This window comes from Theropithecus gelada, chromosome 6 (genome assembly GCF_003255815.1).
Source record: "Theropithecus gelada isolate Dixy chromosome 6, Tgel_1.0, whole genome shotgun sequence".
Classification (NCBI taxonomy): domain Eukaryota; kingdom Metazoa; phylum Chordata; class Mammalia; order Primates; family Cercopithecidae; genus Theropithecus; species Theropithecus gelada.
The window spans coordinates 71,925,721-71,941,098 of record NC_037673.1 but is presented as its reverse complement, the minus strand read 5'-3'; the positions used below and the strand labels follow the sequence as shown (position 1 = coordinate 71,941,098).

At 40.3% G+C, this 15,378-nt stretch overlaps 1 protein-coding gene across 1 annotated transcript in view; it reads right to left on the bottom strand.

Moving 5' to 3' along the window:
• The window catches only part of IQGAP2 (IQ motif containing GTPase activating protein 2), a 310,751-nt gene that overhangs the window by 243,447 nt on the left and 51,926 nt on the right, over positions 1–15,378 (bottom strand). Inside the window, exon 2 of the mRNA XM_025387819.1 lies at positions 5,496–5,595. Within this exon, the coding sequence (XP_025243604.1) occupies positions 5,496–5,595 (100 nt within the window). The remainder of the gene's footprint in view (positions 1–5,495; positions 5,596–15,378) is intronic.

Here is a 15,378-nt window from a genome sequence, read left to right as displayed (position 1 = left end):
CACCTCAACCTCCAGAGTAGCTGGGACTACAGGCATGTGCCACCACATCCAGCTTATTTTTCTATTTTTTTTGTAGAGATGGGGTTTCACCATGTTGTCCAGGCTGGTCTCGATCTCCTGGGCTCAAGTGATCTGCTGGACTTCGCCTTTCAAAGTGCTGGGATTACAGGTGTGAGCCACCTCACCCGATTAAGAACCCTTTATATATTCTGAATACATATAACCTTTAACAGATACATGATTGTCTTTCCACTTTCTTGATGGTATCTCTTGAATCAAAAAAGGTTTCAGTTTTTATGATGTCTACTTTATCTGTTTTTCTTTTATTGTTTGTGCTTTGGTGTCACAGCTCAGAAACCAATGCCTAACATCCAAGGTTACAAAGATTTACTCCTGTTTTCTTCTACAGAGATTTACAGTTGCGGCTCTCACATTTAGGTTAATAATCCATTTTAAGAAAATGTTTGTATATGGTGTAAGGCAGAGGTCCAAATTCATTTTTTGTATGTAGACATTCAGTAGTCTCAGAATCCTTTGTTGAAAAGGGTATCTTCTCCCACTCCCAGTGAATTGCCTTTATTCTGCTGATGAAAATCAGTTTACCAGAAGTGTTAGGGTTTATTTCTAGACTCTCAAATCTACTCTATTGATCTATATGTATATCCTTATGCCAGTACCACACTATCTTAATTACTGTGGCTTTGTAAGTACGTTTTGAAATTGAAAAATGAGTCCTCCAATTTTGCATTTCTTTTTCAAGATGCTTTTGACTATTCCACATTCCTTGCATTTCCATATAAACCTTATTTTTGTTCTTGTTTTTGAGACAAGGTCTTGCTCTGTCACCCAGGCTGGAGTGCAGGGGTGTGATCATAACTCACTGCATCCTCAGCCTCCTGAGTGATCTTCATGCCTCAGCCTCCAGAGTAGCTAGGTCTACTGGTGCACGCCACCCATCTAGTTAATTAATTTTTTTTTTTTTGCAGAGACAGGGTTTCGCTACATTACCTAGGCTGGTCTCAAACTCCTGGCCTCAAGCAATCCTCCCATCTCAGCCTCCCAAAGTGCTGGAAGATAAGCATGAGCCACCAGGCCTGGCCACCATATAAATTTTAGAATCAGCTTTTCAATTTCTCCATTAAAACAAAGAAGGCAGCTGGGATTTTTCTAGAAACTGCATTGAATCTATAACAATTTGGGACCGTTGTTTTCTTAATGCTGTTTTCCAATCCATGAACATGAGATGTCTTTCCTTCTATTTAAGAGTTTTAAAATTTTCAATGTGTTATACTTTTCAGTGTTCAAGTCTTGTACTTCTTTTGTTAATTTTATTCCTAAGAATTTTATTGTTTTTAATGCTATCATATATTGAATTGCTTTCTTAATTTCATTTTCAGATTGCTTATTGCTAGTGTCAAGAAATGCAACTTCTACACATTCCCCTAGTATCCTACAACCATGATGGACTCATTCTGGTGGGGTTTCTTTAGTGTTTTCTTCTGTTCTGTTTTTTAGTAGATTCCTGTGGATTTTCTATAAACCAGATAACATCCCTTAGAAATAGTTTCACATCTTCCTTTCTAATCTGGATGCCTTTTGTTTATTTTTATTGCCTAACTGCCTGGCTAAAATCTCCAGTACAATGTTGAACAGAAGTGGTAAGAGAAAACATCCTTATTCCTGTATTTCACCATTGAGTATGGTGTTACTTGTAGGTTTTTCATAGATGTCCTTTATCAGGTTGAAATTCTCTTCTATTCCTAGTTTGTTGAATGTTTTAAGTCAAGAAAGGGGGCTGGATTTTATCAAATGCGTCTCCTGCATATATTGAGATGACAATGTGGCTTCTGTCCTTTCTTCCATTAATATGGTATATGATATTGATTTTCAGGTCTTAAATCAAGCTTGCTTCCTAGGATAAATCTCACTTGATGGCATTAAACATATTTTAGATGTTGCTGGATTTGATTTGCTAGTATTTCGTTAAGGATTTTTGCATTTGTATTCATAAGAGATATTGGTCTTTAGTTTTCTTGAGATGACTATCTGGTTTTGGTATTATGGTAATGCAGGCCTCAGAAGAATGAATTGGAAAATGTTTTCTCTTTTCGTATTTTTTGGAAGAGTTTGCAAGGACTGCTATTAATTCTTCTTTAAACATTTGGCAGAATTCTACTGTGAAGTTATCTGGGTTTGTGGGAAGTTTTCTGATTTCTAAGTCAGTCTCGTCACTTATTATAAGTCTCATTCTGCTTTATTATGTTAGTTTTTTTCAGATTTTTAAATCTCCTATTGAGTCACTTTTAGTAGTTTGTCTTTCTAGGAATTTGTCAGTTTCTTCTAAGTTTTCATTGACATGTAATTGTTCACAGTATTCCTTTATAATCCTTTGTATTTCTGTAATGTTGGTAGTGATGCCCCCTCTGAATAAAGAACTTTTAAATGGCTTGATTTATTATAGAATTTTGAAATTAATAAAACCAAAATTGAAGATATACTGGAATATTGTAATTCTCAATTTGTAAAAATCCTAAGTTACAGGATATACAAACTAGATACCTTCCAATTCTCACCTCCAGAAAGAAAAACAGGTGCAAAGACAGAACCAATACATTTTTAATCAAAATGCAATAAAGTCATTTCAACTGAAATCACAAGAAACACTTCCTAGATGAATATATATAGTACAAGCATACAATTTAGTAGAAACTCAATATTCTAAGCCAACTCCACTCATGTGAACACACATATGTGCATTATAATAACCCAATATTACAAATTCCAAAGGTACTAATACTTTAAAAGAATCATGCAATAAATTCTCTCAAATAATCTTTTCAAGCAAGACGAATTCACCCTTTCCTATATTTCTTGTGTTCAAGACCATAAGTTTTCTGTACACTATGCTTTCTTAAATCAGCACAACTATATGTCTAGTAGTAGCCACAAATTTTTATATAATCAATGACAAAAAATCAGCTTCTTTCAAAGTATTTGTGTCTTGGCCAGGCGCAGTGGCTCAAGCCTGTCATTCCAGCACTGCGGGAGGCCAAGGTGGGCAGATCACTTGAGGTCAGGAGTTCAAGACCAGCCTGGCCAACATGGTGAAACCCCACCTCTACTAAAAATACAAAAATTAGCCAGGTGTTGTGGTGGGCACCTGTAATCCCAGCTACTTGGGAGGCTGAGGAAGGAGAATCACTTGAACCCAGGAGGCGAAGGTTGCAGTGAGCTGAGATCCCGCCACTGCACTCTAGCCTGGGCGACAGAGTGAGACTCCATCTCAGAAAAAAAAAAAAAAGAAAAAAACTATTGGTGTCTTAATAATTCACAAATATATACTACATCTAATATGCTCTTATCAAATAAATTTATGAAAAGCCATCTTAGAGGAAAAATTGTACATTTTGATAATTATTTTCATGAAACTATTCCAAGGAAAGTTTTCCTCAAAGAATCTGAAATAATTCTTATGCTAACTTTCTGAACAAAATTCAACTACAGAATTTCAAAAATACTAGAGAAGGTGACAAGCTTTCAAGCTACATTTATACCATTTCAATATACTGAGGAGAAAACTTTGCTTATGTTATCACCAGAAACCTGACTGGCACTATAGGTGCCTTCTTTAAATGATTTTTTAAAAATCCTTGAATCCATGAATAAGTAGGGCAATAAGTAACATCATCTTTATTGTCTCATTTACAGAGGGACAAATTGAACTTCCCACAGGTTAAATGGTCTGTGGAAAGTCAAACTGCTTGTGTAAGTGGTGGAGCTGGGACCAGGAAGTTAGGTAAACCAACTCCCAATCACGTATCATTTTCCTCTACATGACACCCCTTCCCACTTGTTAAAAACAGGAAGCAAAAACAGAACATAGAGTGAGTATCAATAGAAAAGTAAGTTTTTCTACCATCTCCTTGAACTTATTCACTGAAAGTCTATACTTTTTTTTCTTTTCTTTCTCTCTCTCTCTTTTTTTTTTTTTTTTTTTTTTAAGGCAGCATCTCACTCTGCAACCCAGGCTGGAATGCAGCAGCCCGATCTCAGCTCACTTCAACCTCCACCTTAAGCGATCCTCCCACCTTAGCCTCAGGAGTGGCTCAAGCAATCCTCCCACCTTAGCCTCAGGAGTGGTTGAGACCACTTCTTCTCAATGCCTATGAATTAATCTCCTTATCTAACTTTTTTGCAACAACTTGACTAAAAGCATGTTTTTAACGATCTTAGACTGATAGTGAATCGCTAGCATCCTGCAACCTAACTGTAGACTTCACAGACATGTTAAACAATCTTTAAAACTTGGTTTTTAGAGCCTAAAGAAAGTTATGTGACACTATTAAAATATTAAACAACTCTGAGAAACCCCTTGAAAGCAATTTTGATGTCAAATTAGGGCATGTGTCACCAAATGTTCTGCAAAATACTGATCAAAAACCTCATCATTCTAGTTCTGTAGATAGCCATTTATCAGTGATCAGAGATAATTAACACCAGAGACCATTTAACCAAGTATTTATTTCTATATAGCTAAGAGGGCTGGAACATATCTTTGTCCAGGGAACAATACTGTTGCTCCATCAAGGCATAAAGCATTCAATCAAACCCTAACTCATGGCATATGAACTCTGTAGTATTCACCCCACAAAGGACAAAGTTCTGTGATTCCTCTCATGCGGAAAGTATTTGCACTTAGGACTCTTTATCTTCACTTTCTCCTTGGAGAACGCAACATTTATTTAATCTAAAAAGTCTAAAAGAGTCAATGTGATTTTAGAGACAACATACCCTAAGTGGCCACACACCCATGGTTTAAAGAGGAGATTGCTGTCATAAACCTACTTAGGGACTGATGGACTTCAGTCTGATATGCCACTGTCCTGCTGGGCATTTATCATCATTGGGCTGGGAGTGGGGAAAAGACCCAAGGAAGCTCTGGGGAAAAACGAAGTTGATTTAAGTCATTGTTGCTCCTCTACATTCAAGCCAGTGAGATGAAGAATTTGAAACCATCTACGGTTGGCCCAGTGATTTCCCGGGAGGCTCTGAGGAAGCGAAAGGAATAGTGCTTTAACTTTAAGCCAAAGTGCTTCAACTTTGGCTGTGGCATCAACTTTTTCTCAACCCTGCCCAACCATTTGCAAGAAACAGATGCTTCTTCTCCCATTATCCTGCTGCCAACAAGACTGCAAATGAGTTATTAGAACTATGTAGCATATGCATAGGAGTGTGATGTACACCCAGCTGTGACTCAGGGTTAGAGCAGAGTGTGGAGGGGTCACCCCTAGCCCACTGGTCTCCTGGCACGGGAGGTTTGGCCAAATCTAAATCACTGAGTGCAGGCAAGACTCTCTCCCTGGCCATCTCCAACTATGACAGCTCTTTAGAATTGCTGGCCCATTTCAGAACCCTCTGGTCATCAAATCCCATGCCCTTATCACAAAGCTTATCTCCAAGAGATGGTGCACAAATAGACTAAGTCTGGATCTTACCTTTTGGCTTCCTCTAAGTGGCACAGATATTCATAAGCAATGTTCTGCCGCCTCCTCTCATCCATCTCCTCTGCAGAGAGCCTTTCATCGTCCACAATAGCTAGAAATAGAGGATAACAACATGTGATTTACAAAGGCAGTCTTCATTGAACACCAGAGACAATCAACCAGAAAAAATTCATATGCAGCTGAACATTCAGAGACAGGAGTATTGAAACATCAGGCAAAGAGAGAGAGAGATTTGCCTTGGGATTTTACAATATTATTTCTTTTCCTTTCTTATTTTTATTTTTTTGAGACAGGAACTGGCACTGTCACCCAGGCTGGATTGCAGTGGTGCCATCATGACTTATTGCAACTTCAGCCTCCTGGGCTCAAGCAATCTTCTCACCTCAGCCTCCCGAGTAGCTGGGACTACAGGCACATGCCACCATACTTGGCTAGTTTTTTGCATTTTTACAGTATTATTTCTAACAAGTGAATCAAGGCCAGGTGTGGTGGCTCACGCCTGTAAGCCCAGCACTTTGGGAGGCTGAGGCGGGTGGATCATGAGGTCAGGAGATTGAGACCATCCTGGCTAACACGGTGAAACCCCGTCTCTACTAAAAATACAAAAAATTAGCCAGGTGTGGTGGCGGGTGTCTGTAGTCTCAGGTACTTGAGAGGCTGAGGCAGGAGAATCAGGAGAATTGCTTGAACCTGGGAGGTGGAGGTTGCAGTGAGCCAAGATTGCGCCACTGTACTCCAGCCTGGGCAATAGAGTTAGTCTCAGGAAAAAAAAAAAAAAAAAAAAAAAAGAAGTGTGCAAAGGGGCAGAAGTTTCCATGAATGTCCTCATCCTTGTCCCCATCCCCCTTCCTACCACTCTCAATTTTCCATTGTGGCTCCATTCCTTGAACATGGAGACCTCACCCCACAGCACTGATACCAACGTGTGTCAACAAAGATTGACATCTGTCAAAAACATTTTCTTTTTCTTTAATAAACTCAGTCCAATCTAAACTTTAAAAATGATCTCTCACATTTCTGAAAAGTACTGAAGCTCTCAATCTTCCTCTGCACCTCCACTGAGAGAGTCCAGGTCTTAATGTCTCTCCCATAAACTCTCAGAACAGGTCTAGTCACTCAACCACTACCCGTCTTCCACTCATTCTCCCCATGGCCAACAGAAGCGTCTTCCTTATTACTCCCCCTCTCAAAACTTTTGATGGCTCCCCTATTTCCTACAGAACAAGGTTCTAGAACACTTTGCATCTCCCCCTATCCAGGAAGCCCACACGTTAGCCACCACTCCCAGGCAGCTCCGTGTTCCAAGACCACACCACTCCCTCCAACACTGAGTGCTTCTGCTCTACCCTTCTCTCTGCCTGGAAAGCCATTCTCCCACCTTCTGCAGGTGGTGGCTTTCACATCATCTCAGGCAAAATTCCACGGACCTCTGAATCTAAACCCATTGGCTCTCTTTGGCACTTTAATTCACATTTTTATTACATTACTCATCAGAAAAGCCCCCCACTATACATCAGTCTGTCTGTCTCTCCAAACTAGGGGATCCTTAGAGGAAGGTTTTGATCATCTTCATGTCTCCTTCGAATTTGTCAGGGCTCCTTGCACATAGATAGCACTCTACGTGTACAGAAAAACTAGCTTCCAGGGAATCCTCACTAAGTGAGCTCATCATTACTACATAATGAATAGACTTTAAAAATTATAATTTTTAGGCCAGGCATGGTGGCTCACACCTATAATCCCAGTATTGTGGGAGGTCGAGGCAGGTAGATCACCTGAGTCAGGAGTTTGAGACCAGCCTGCGCAACATGGTAAAACCCCATCTCTACTAAAAATACAAAAATTAACCAGGCCTGGTGGTGCCCACCCTGTAATCCCAGTTACTCAGAAGGCTCAGGTAGGAGAACCGCTTCGGCCCAGGAGGCGGAGGTTGCAGTGAGCTGAGATAGCACCACTGCACTCGTCTAGGTGACAGTATGAGACTCCGTCTCAAAAAAATTTATAATTTTCTTTTCCTGTGTTTTCTTAAATGATACCTGCCACACTCACATACCATCACCTAATCCTCCATCTCTACTGTTCTGAACAGTTAATCCCCAAGATACCTCATGATTCCCAGTTTCTCTTTTTAATGTCAGCTTAAAGACTTTCCCATTTCTGACAGGATGTTTTCATTTTATAGTACTCCAGAAACACTAAGGCTTGGATCCAAAATAAAATTCCTAGTGGGAGCCCCTGTGCTCGTCATACCATCCCCAACTTGGAATAATAGGCACTGGGGTCACATTAAAAAGGCGGTGCTCTCCCCATCTTTCTTACGCTGCTGCACCCTTCCAGCCTCAACCAACCCCTGAGCAGGAGACAGAAGCCCCAGCAGAACCCGGTCCCTCAGCCTCTGTCCACAACTGTCTCCACAAACCATGCAAGATTGCAAAAGCCCAGGACAGTTCCTAAGGGGCTCCCAAACTCTGCTATCACCCTGTCCAAATAAGAGATTTTACTTAATGTGTGAATTAAAATACACACCCACAAAGCTTTAAATTGCAATAGCAACATATTGACCCCATCTAGTAGGATCCTACCTATCTTCCAGGCTTGACCCAGTGGGCCCTTTTCTTCCCAAAGTCTTCCTGATTGTCTCAGCTCAAAATGCCCTCCTATCCCACTTTAGTTAACAGTAAACTCCTAGAAGACATATTTGTGTCCTCATGGTGCCCAGCATACCTCCCAGCACAGGCTGCATGCTCTGTAAAAATATATGATGAACAAATAAAATATCTTATCAGGAAAGGCTCCAAAAGGCTCCAAAAGGGCTCCAAAATATCTCTGTGGGGTAATTTTATTTGATTATTTACACTCGATAAGAGTATGATCATTAATGGAGCAAAGATAGCACCATTCTGTGGACTTTACTCAACTAATGTTCAATTCTTAGGTTCTATGTGCCACATGTGAGTCAAAGCACCAGACACAGGGTAATAAGTATAAAAAATGTATACCCTCATTGGGACTTCCTTATACATATCCATTCCTTGCCTTCTGACCTTCTGCCAGGCCCACTGACTTTCTAACTACACACACTTCGGCCTCACCTTCCTTGAGTGGGAGAGAATACCTTTCATAATCTACTGTCAAACTGTAAGTCTAAGAAGGTTAGGAGTTTGAGAAAATCTTAACAGCAAAAGCAGCTCCTTCTGGGCCACAGAGACTGCCTGCAAATATTTCTGCATTACTCAATATTTACTAAGTAGTGGACTTCTGATAAGAATGACTGGCATGGATAATAACACTGTCATTTAAAGATCCATCATGGAGCTAATAAAATAATTCACTTAAGACGTGGCTTTACTGCCTATAAAGGATGTTTCTATATGTTACTGTGTGGTTCTGTGGTTCTCATGATCACCCTGCAAGATAGGCATTATCTCTTTCCTATAAATGAGGAAACCAAAGTCAAGCAAGGGAAAGAGACTGCCCATGGTTATTTGCTGGGTCAATGGTAGAGCCAGGAACTAAGGTCTGTCAACATTGCAGCTCTTATTCTTTGCCCAGTACCTCCTGCTGCTAAATCTAAGTGAGCCCAGGAAGGGACTTGTCACTGCCAAGCCCAAGAAACAGGTCATTTAAGTGGCTTCAAAATTCTTTCCATTTTAAAGTAACTTGATTAACTGCAACCTCCACAGTTCATCTTTACTTGCTGCCTGAATCACAAAAAACATGAGGACATTGTGAAGAACACAGATTTCTGATGTATTAGTAACTCACAAAATACCACTTATAGCATCAGATGACAGTTCAAAGCAATTGCATTCTATGGAAATTATACAATAAGGCTTATTCACAGATTCAAGGAGCAGAATGAAAACAAGTTGTTAGAGAGTATTTTGAAATAGAAGTATAGAGATGAAAGGGTCCTTTAGGAGTCCATTTCCCAAAGAATACATACAAAATCCAATGTAAAAATAGCCCAAAATCTACCTCATTCAATAGGGAGTTGACATGGTCACTGTTTAATTTCCCCCATTCTTTACCTGCTACCTTCACACAGAGACACCAAGGCCAGCATACACTTTGTATTAAATAAAATTCATTCATTTGTTTAACAAATATTTGAGTGGCTGCTTGGTGCCAGTTTGTTATGGAGATGGAACACAAAGTGATGAATATGACTCAAAAGGTCTCTTAAAGTTTTTATTAAACAATTGAAAGTTTGGCAAAATTACAAAATGCTCAGATTTGAGGGATCTATTGAAGGGAGGGTTGGCAAGAGTCCCCAGAACCAGGGCTCAGAATCTGTTCTATAATAGAATATTATTTAGGGTATTTCTCTTTAAGGAAAAGCAGAAAACCAGGAATTATCAATTCATAGAAATATGCCCAGCTGGGGTAGCTCCCAGCACTTTGGGAGGCCAAGGCAAGTGAATTCCTTGAGCTCAGGAGTTTGAGACTAGCATGGGCAACACGGTGAAGCCCCATCTCTACAAAAAATACAAAAAATTGACTGAGTGTGGTGGTGCAAGCCTATAGTCCCAGCTACTCGGAGGGCTGAGGCAGGATTACCTGAGCCCATGAAGTGGAGGCTGCAGCAAACTGTGATCGCGCCACTGTATTCCAGCCTGGGTGACAAAGCAAGACCCTGTCTCAAAAAATAAAGAAAGAAAAGAAAGAAAAGGAAAGGAAAGGAAAGGAAAAGAAAGGAAGAAAGAAGGAAGGCAGGAAGGAAAGAAAGAAAGAAAAAAAGAAAGAAAGAAAGAAAGAGAGAGAGAGAGAAGGGGAGGGGAGGGGGGAAGGGAAGGGGAGGGGAGGGGAGGGTGGACTCACAATTTAGCATTTTATTTTGTATTTTAAAAAATTTAACCTTTATTTATTTTCAGTAGAGACAAGGTCTCACTATGTTACTCACGCTGGCCTTGAACCAACCCCTGAGCTCAGTCCTCCAGCTTAAGCCTCCCAATGTGCTGGGATTACAGGAGTGAGCCATGGTGCCCAGCCTTAGCGTTATAAACATACATTGTTATTCTATGTGGTTCAAAATTTCTACAAAGAATCCTAAGTATCCTCGAGTATATAATTCATTTCAATTGTTCATTGAACCATCTTTTCTTTTTCTGTTTTTTATTTATTTATTTATTATTATTATTATACTTTAAGTTCTAGGGTACATGTGCATAACGTGCAGGTTTGTTACATATGTATACTTGTGCCATGTTGGTCTGCTGCACCCATCAACTGGTCAGCACCCATCAACTCGTCATTTACATCAGGTATAACTTCCAATGCAATCCCTCCCCCCTCCCCCCTCCCCATGATAGGCCCCGGTGTGTGATGTTCCCCTTCCCGAGTCCAAGTGATCTCCTTGTTCAGTTCCCACCTATGAGTGAGAACATGCGGTGTTTGGTTTTCTGTTCTTGTGATAGTTTGCTGAGAATGATGGTTTCCAGCTGCATCCATGTCCCTACAAAGGACACACTCATCCTTTTTTATGGCTGCATAGTATTCCATGGTGTATATGTGCCACATTTTCTTAATCCAGTCTGTCACTGATGGACATTTGGGTTGATTCCATCTTCTGAGAGTTGGGAACTGCTTTTGTCTGGAAGAAAATACCTAAAAGGATATCTGCCCCCTCTCACAACGTAAAGAATAGTTATCAGAGATGGCATTTGTACATCAAATAACACACTAGAAGGAAGAGAATTGATTCCAAGACACTAAAACTGGGGTGGGAATGGGAGAATGGAACATAAAGATGAGAGAACCTAAAGTCTAAGATTTCAAGTAAGCTGATACACTCTGTAAATTTGACCTGTGGTATATTCCAGCTTCATACCAGCTTCCAAAAGTATTTCACAGCTGCTTAATCTTAAGCTTTAAAGGACCACATAATCAAACTTCCCTGAACTGAATTTTCTTTTGAAAAATAGGCAAACCCTAGGCCGAAGTTGTTAGTAACCCCATACATATTCACAGGCACTCTGAAGAATCTGAAACGATGAGAGAGACTGCCACCCCCATGTTAAAAACATGGCTTCATCAAGTTACTAAAATTAGGAGACATGGAGAACAGGCCCTCGAGTCTAATCCATTTCTATATCTCTACCAAGGGCAAAGGAAATAATAGGTGCTCAGTAAAGGCTGCTGAATGGTGTGCTCAACTTTGTGCTTTAAGGCAGAGATGCTGTGTCCTTCCAAGTTTAGTCCTACGAAGTTTGCTGCTCTCATAATAGTCACACAAGATACTAAGGGCAGGGGAACTTTATGGAAAGCCGGCCTTCCACATCATCCTTGGAACTGTTCCCCCATGACACATTTCTAAGAACCTTCCAAAGTTATAAATCAATACACAACTTCAGAGGATGTTCAGGTTAGACAAGGCTGTAAGCGACTATGGCCACCTACCATCAAAAGACAAAGCTCCAAATCTTCAAGTTTAGCATTAGAAGAATTTCCCAGGTGGAGAAATGAGGGTAACTAACAGTGACAAGACAAGTTTACCAACAAGAGTTAGAGTTCCTGATTGGCTGCCAATACCCTCTTTGTTGCAGTGAGGTCACTAGGGCCTGGCATAGTTAAGAAGCTTGTCATAATTATACAGGAAAATGGAGAGAGAGTTTAGGCTTTATGAAAATAATTTATCCTTTTCTGCAAATATGCTTTCAATGTACATGGCATCAGGATCTACACATGAAAGAGGGTTCCTGAATCCCACTTTCATACAAAAGTCCTCAAACTTTTTTCATACTTATAAACATCTACTTAACACTTGTTGGTTTTTTTGTTTGTTCTTTTTTTTTTTTTTTTTTTTTTTTTTTGAGACAGAGTCTCACTCTTGTTGCCCAGGCTGGAGTGCAGTAGCACGATCTTGGCTCACTGCAAGCTCTGCCTCCTGGGTTCAAGCGATTCTCGTGACTCAGCCTCTCAAGTAGCTGGGACTACAGGCACGCGCCACCATGCCAGGTTAAATTTTTTTTTTGTATTTTTCATAGAGATGGGGTTTCACCAAGTTAGCCAGGCAGGTCTCAAACTCCTGACCTCAGGTTATCCACCCACCTCAGCCTCCCAAAGTGCTGGGATTACAGGCGTGAGCCACTGCACCAGGCTGTTCATTTGTTTTTAAACCAAACCTGGGTCTCCACACCCAGAACGTCTTTCCAGAATAGATGAATTATTTATAAATTTCACACAAGAGGAAAATTCATTTGGTCCGCTGTGTAAATCTGAATAAGAATATCTAATTTCTTTTTTCATTATCTAGAAACCCAAAGTAGCCTATGGAGATGTTAAGGCCCATATACAGAGGGCTGGTCTGCAGACTGGGTTTGTGGGTGGGGTGTATCTAGAACTCTGCTTAATTTGGAAGAATTATAGGCAATGATTCCTAGATTTGGAATTTTTTGAACAACTACAATTTCAAGACACAGTTTGGAAACCAAACCTCTACTTATTACCAAGTAGGCACAGAGAAAATTCCATTTGTCCACTGCCTGCTCCTATATACTCTGTCCTCCCATCCCCCCACAGATCTCAGTAAGAATGAATGAAGTGTCAGGTTTCCAAGGCCAATCTTAAAAATTTAACTCCAACAACAGAAGGTAATTTAAAAATCTTTAGTTTGGATAAGCTTCTACTATATTTAGAAGAAGGGAAAGAAACTCAACTCCCTAGGACTTGGTATGAACCTTTTATGCTTGAACTGTTGGTCAGGGCAAAATGTCCCAAGTTATTTAGAACCAATCCTAAAGTAATTCTCCCTATTCTCTATAGATAATTAATAGTTTAAAGACCCAGATATTTACATAAACTTTAATACCCCATAGGAATAATAATATTTTACAACTGTTCAGCCGAGTTAGCAGGTCTTATAACAACAGTCCCCTGTCCCTATCCTCACAAAAACCACCCCAAACAGTACAATAGCAGAGGATATTCCTACAAAGTTGGAGGCTTTAGAAGACAAGAGAACAGTGAGGCTTGGCCTAATTTTCCCTTGACTATTAGGAAAAATGAAAAATTAGATCACACATGACTCAACAGTACATGCAAGAAAACAAAACAATCTCTTAGCTACAAGTGGGTTTTTTTCTGTATATTATACAGCACATGACTTATTCTTCTAATCAATGTAAGCTCTTTATGATGTGTTAAAAAAAAAAAACACAGACAGAAAGGATTAATACTTAATGTGCACTTACTACATCACATATTTTGCATATATTACTTCTTAGTCCCTGCATTCCTCTTTAAGATAGGAATTGAAGGCTGGGTGCGGTGGCTCATGCCTGTAATCCCAGCACTTTGGAAGGCTGAGGTGGGTAGATCACGAGATCAGGAGTTCAAGACCAGCCTGACCAACATGGTGAAACCCTGTTTCTACTAAAAATATAAAAATTAGCTGGGCATGGTGGTGTGTGCCTGTAATCCCAGCTACTCAGGAGGCTGAGGCAGGAGAATTTCTTAACTGGGACCTGGGAGGCGGAAGTTGCAGTGAGCCGAGATTGCACCACTGCACTCCAGCCTGGGCTACAGAGCCAGACTCCATCTCAAAAACAAAAAAAAAAAGATAGGAATTGATTGGAAAATACATTTTTCGAATGGGAAACAAACTCAGAGAGTTTAGTCTTTGGTAATTCTAAGATCATAAAAACAGGTAAATGGCAGAATTGGTTTTCAAAACAACTGGTTCCAAAGTTCATGATCTTTCTACTAAACTGAAGTGCCACTGTCTCCCTGCATGTAAATGCTTGATGACATCAGCAGCCATTAGGCTTTTCTGAGAGTGTCGCTATTATTATAGATATCTTGTTAATCAGCAGATAGATTTGTGTGAATTTGTTTTTCCCTGAAAACTATATAAAATTGGCCGGGCGCAGTGGCTCACTCCTGTAATCCCAGCACTTTGGGAGGCCGAGGCAGGTGGATCACGAGGTCAGAAGATTGAGACCATCCTGGCTAACACAGTGAAACCCCATCTCTACTAAAAATACAAAAAAGTTAGCCGGGCGTGGTGGCGGGCATCTGTAGTCCCAGCTACTCGGGAGGCTGAGGCAGGAGAAGGACGTCAACCCAGGATGCGGAGCTTGCAGTGAGCTGAGATCATGCCACTGCACTCCAGCCTGGGTGACAGAGCGAGACTCCGTCTCAAAAAAAAACAAAAAAAAACCCCCAAAAAACAACCATATAAAATTAATGTTACCATCTTGAAAGTATACAAAGTAAAATTACAGGCTTTTTTTCTCAGAGATCCAAAAATCTCAAATATAGTCCAGCAAAAGAAAAAAAATTAATATTCAATATTGACAAATTAGACCATGAGGAATGCTAGGGTTGTAATAAGATCAAAAGAAAAAACAAGGGCTGGGCGCGGTGGCTCACGCCTATAATCCCAGCACTTTGGGAGGCTGAGGCAGGTGGATCACTTGAGGTCAGATGTGTTCTTTTTATTTTTTTTGATTCTTACACATTTTCCAAATACTCTATACCATTTACCTGTATTACTTTACTATATCTATATCAGAAATAACAATAGATGAAATTTGTTTTTTCTTTTTTTAAGACAGTCTCACTCTGTTGCCCAGGCTGGAATGCAGTGGTGTGATCTTGGCTCACCGCAACCTCCACCTCCCAAGTTCAAGCAATTCTCGTGCCTCAGCCTCTCGAGTAGCTGGGGTTACGGGCACACATCACCACATTCATCTAATTATTTTGTATTTTTAGTAGAGACGGGGTTTCATTGTGTTCACCAGGCTGGTTTTGAACTCCTGGCTGCAAGTGGTCTGCCTGCCTTGGCCTCCCAAAGTGCTAAGATTACAGGCGTGAGCCACTGTGTCTGGCTTAAATTTGTTTTAATGTTCTGTTACAGAAAAAAATAAATAAA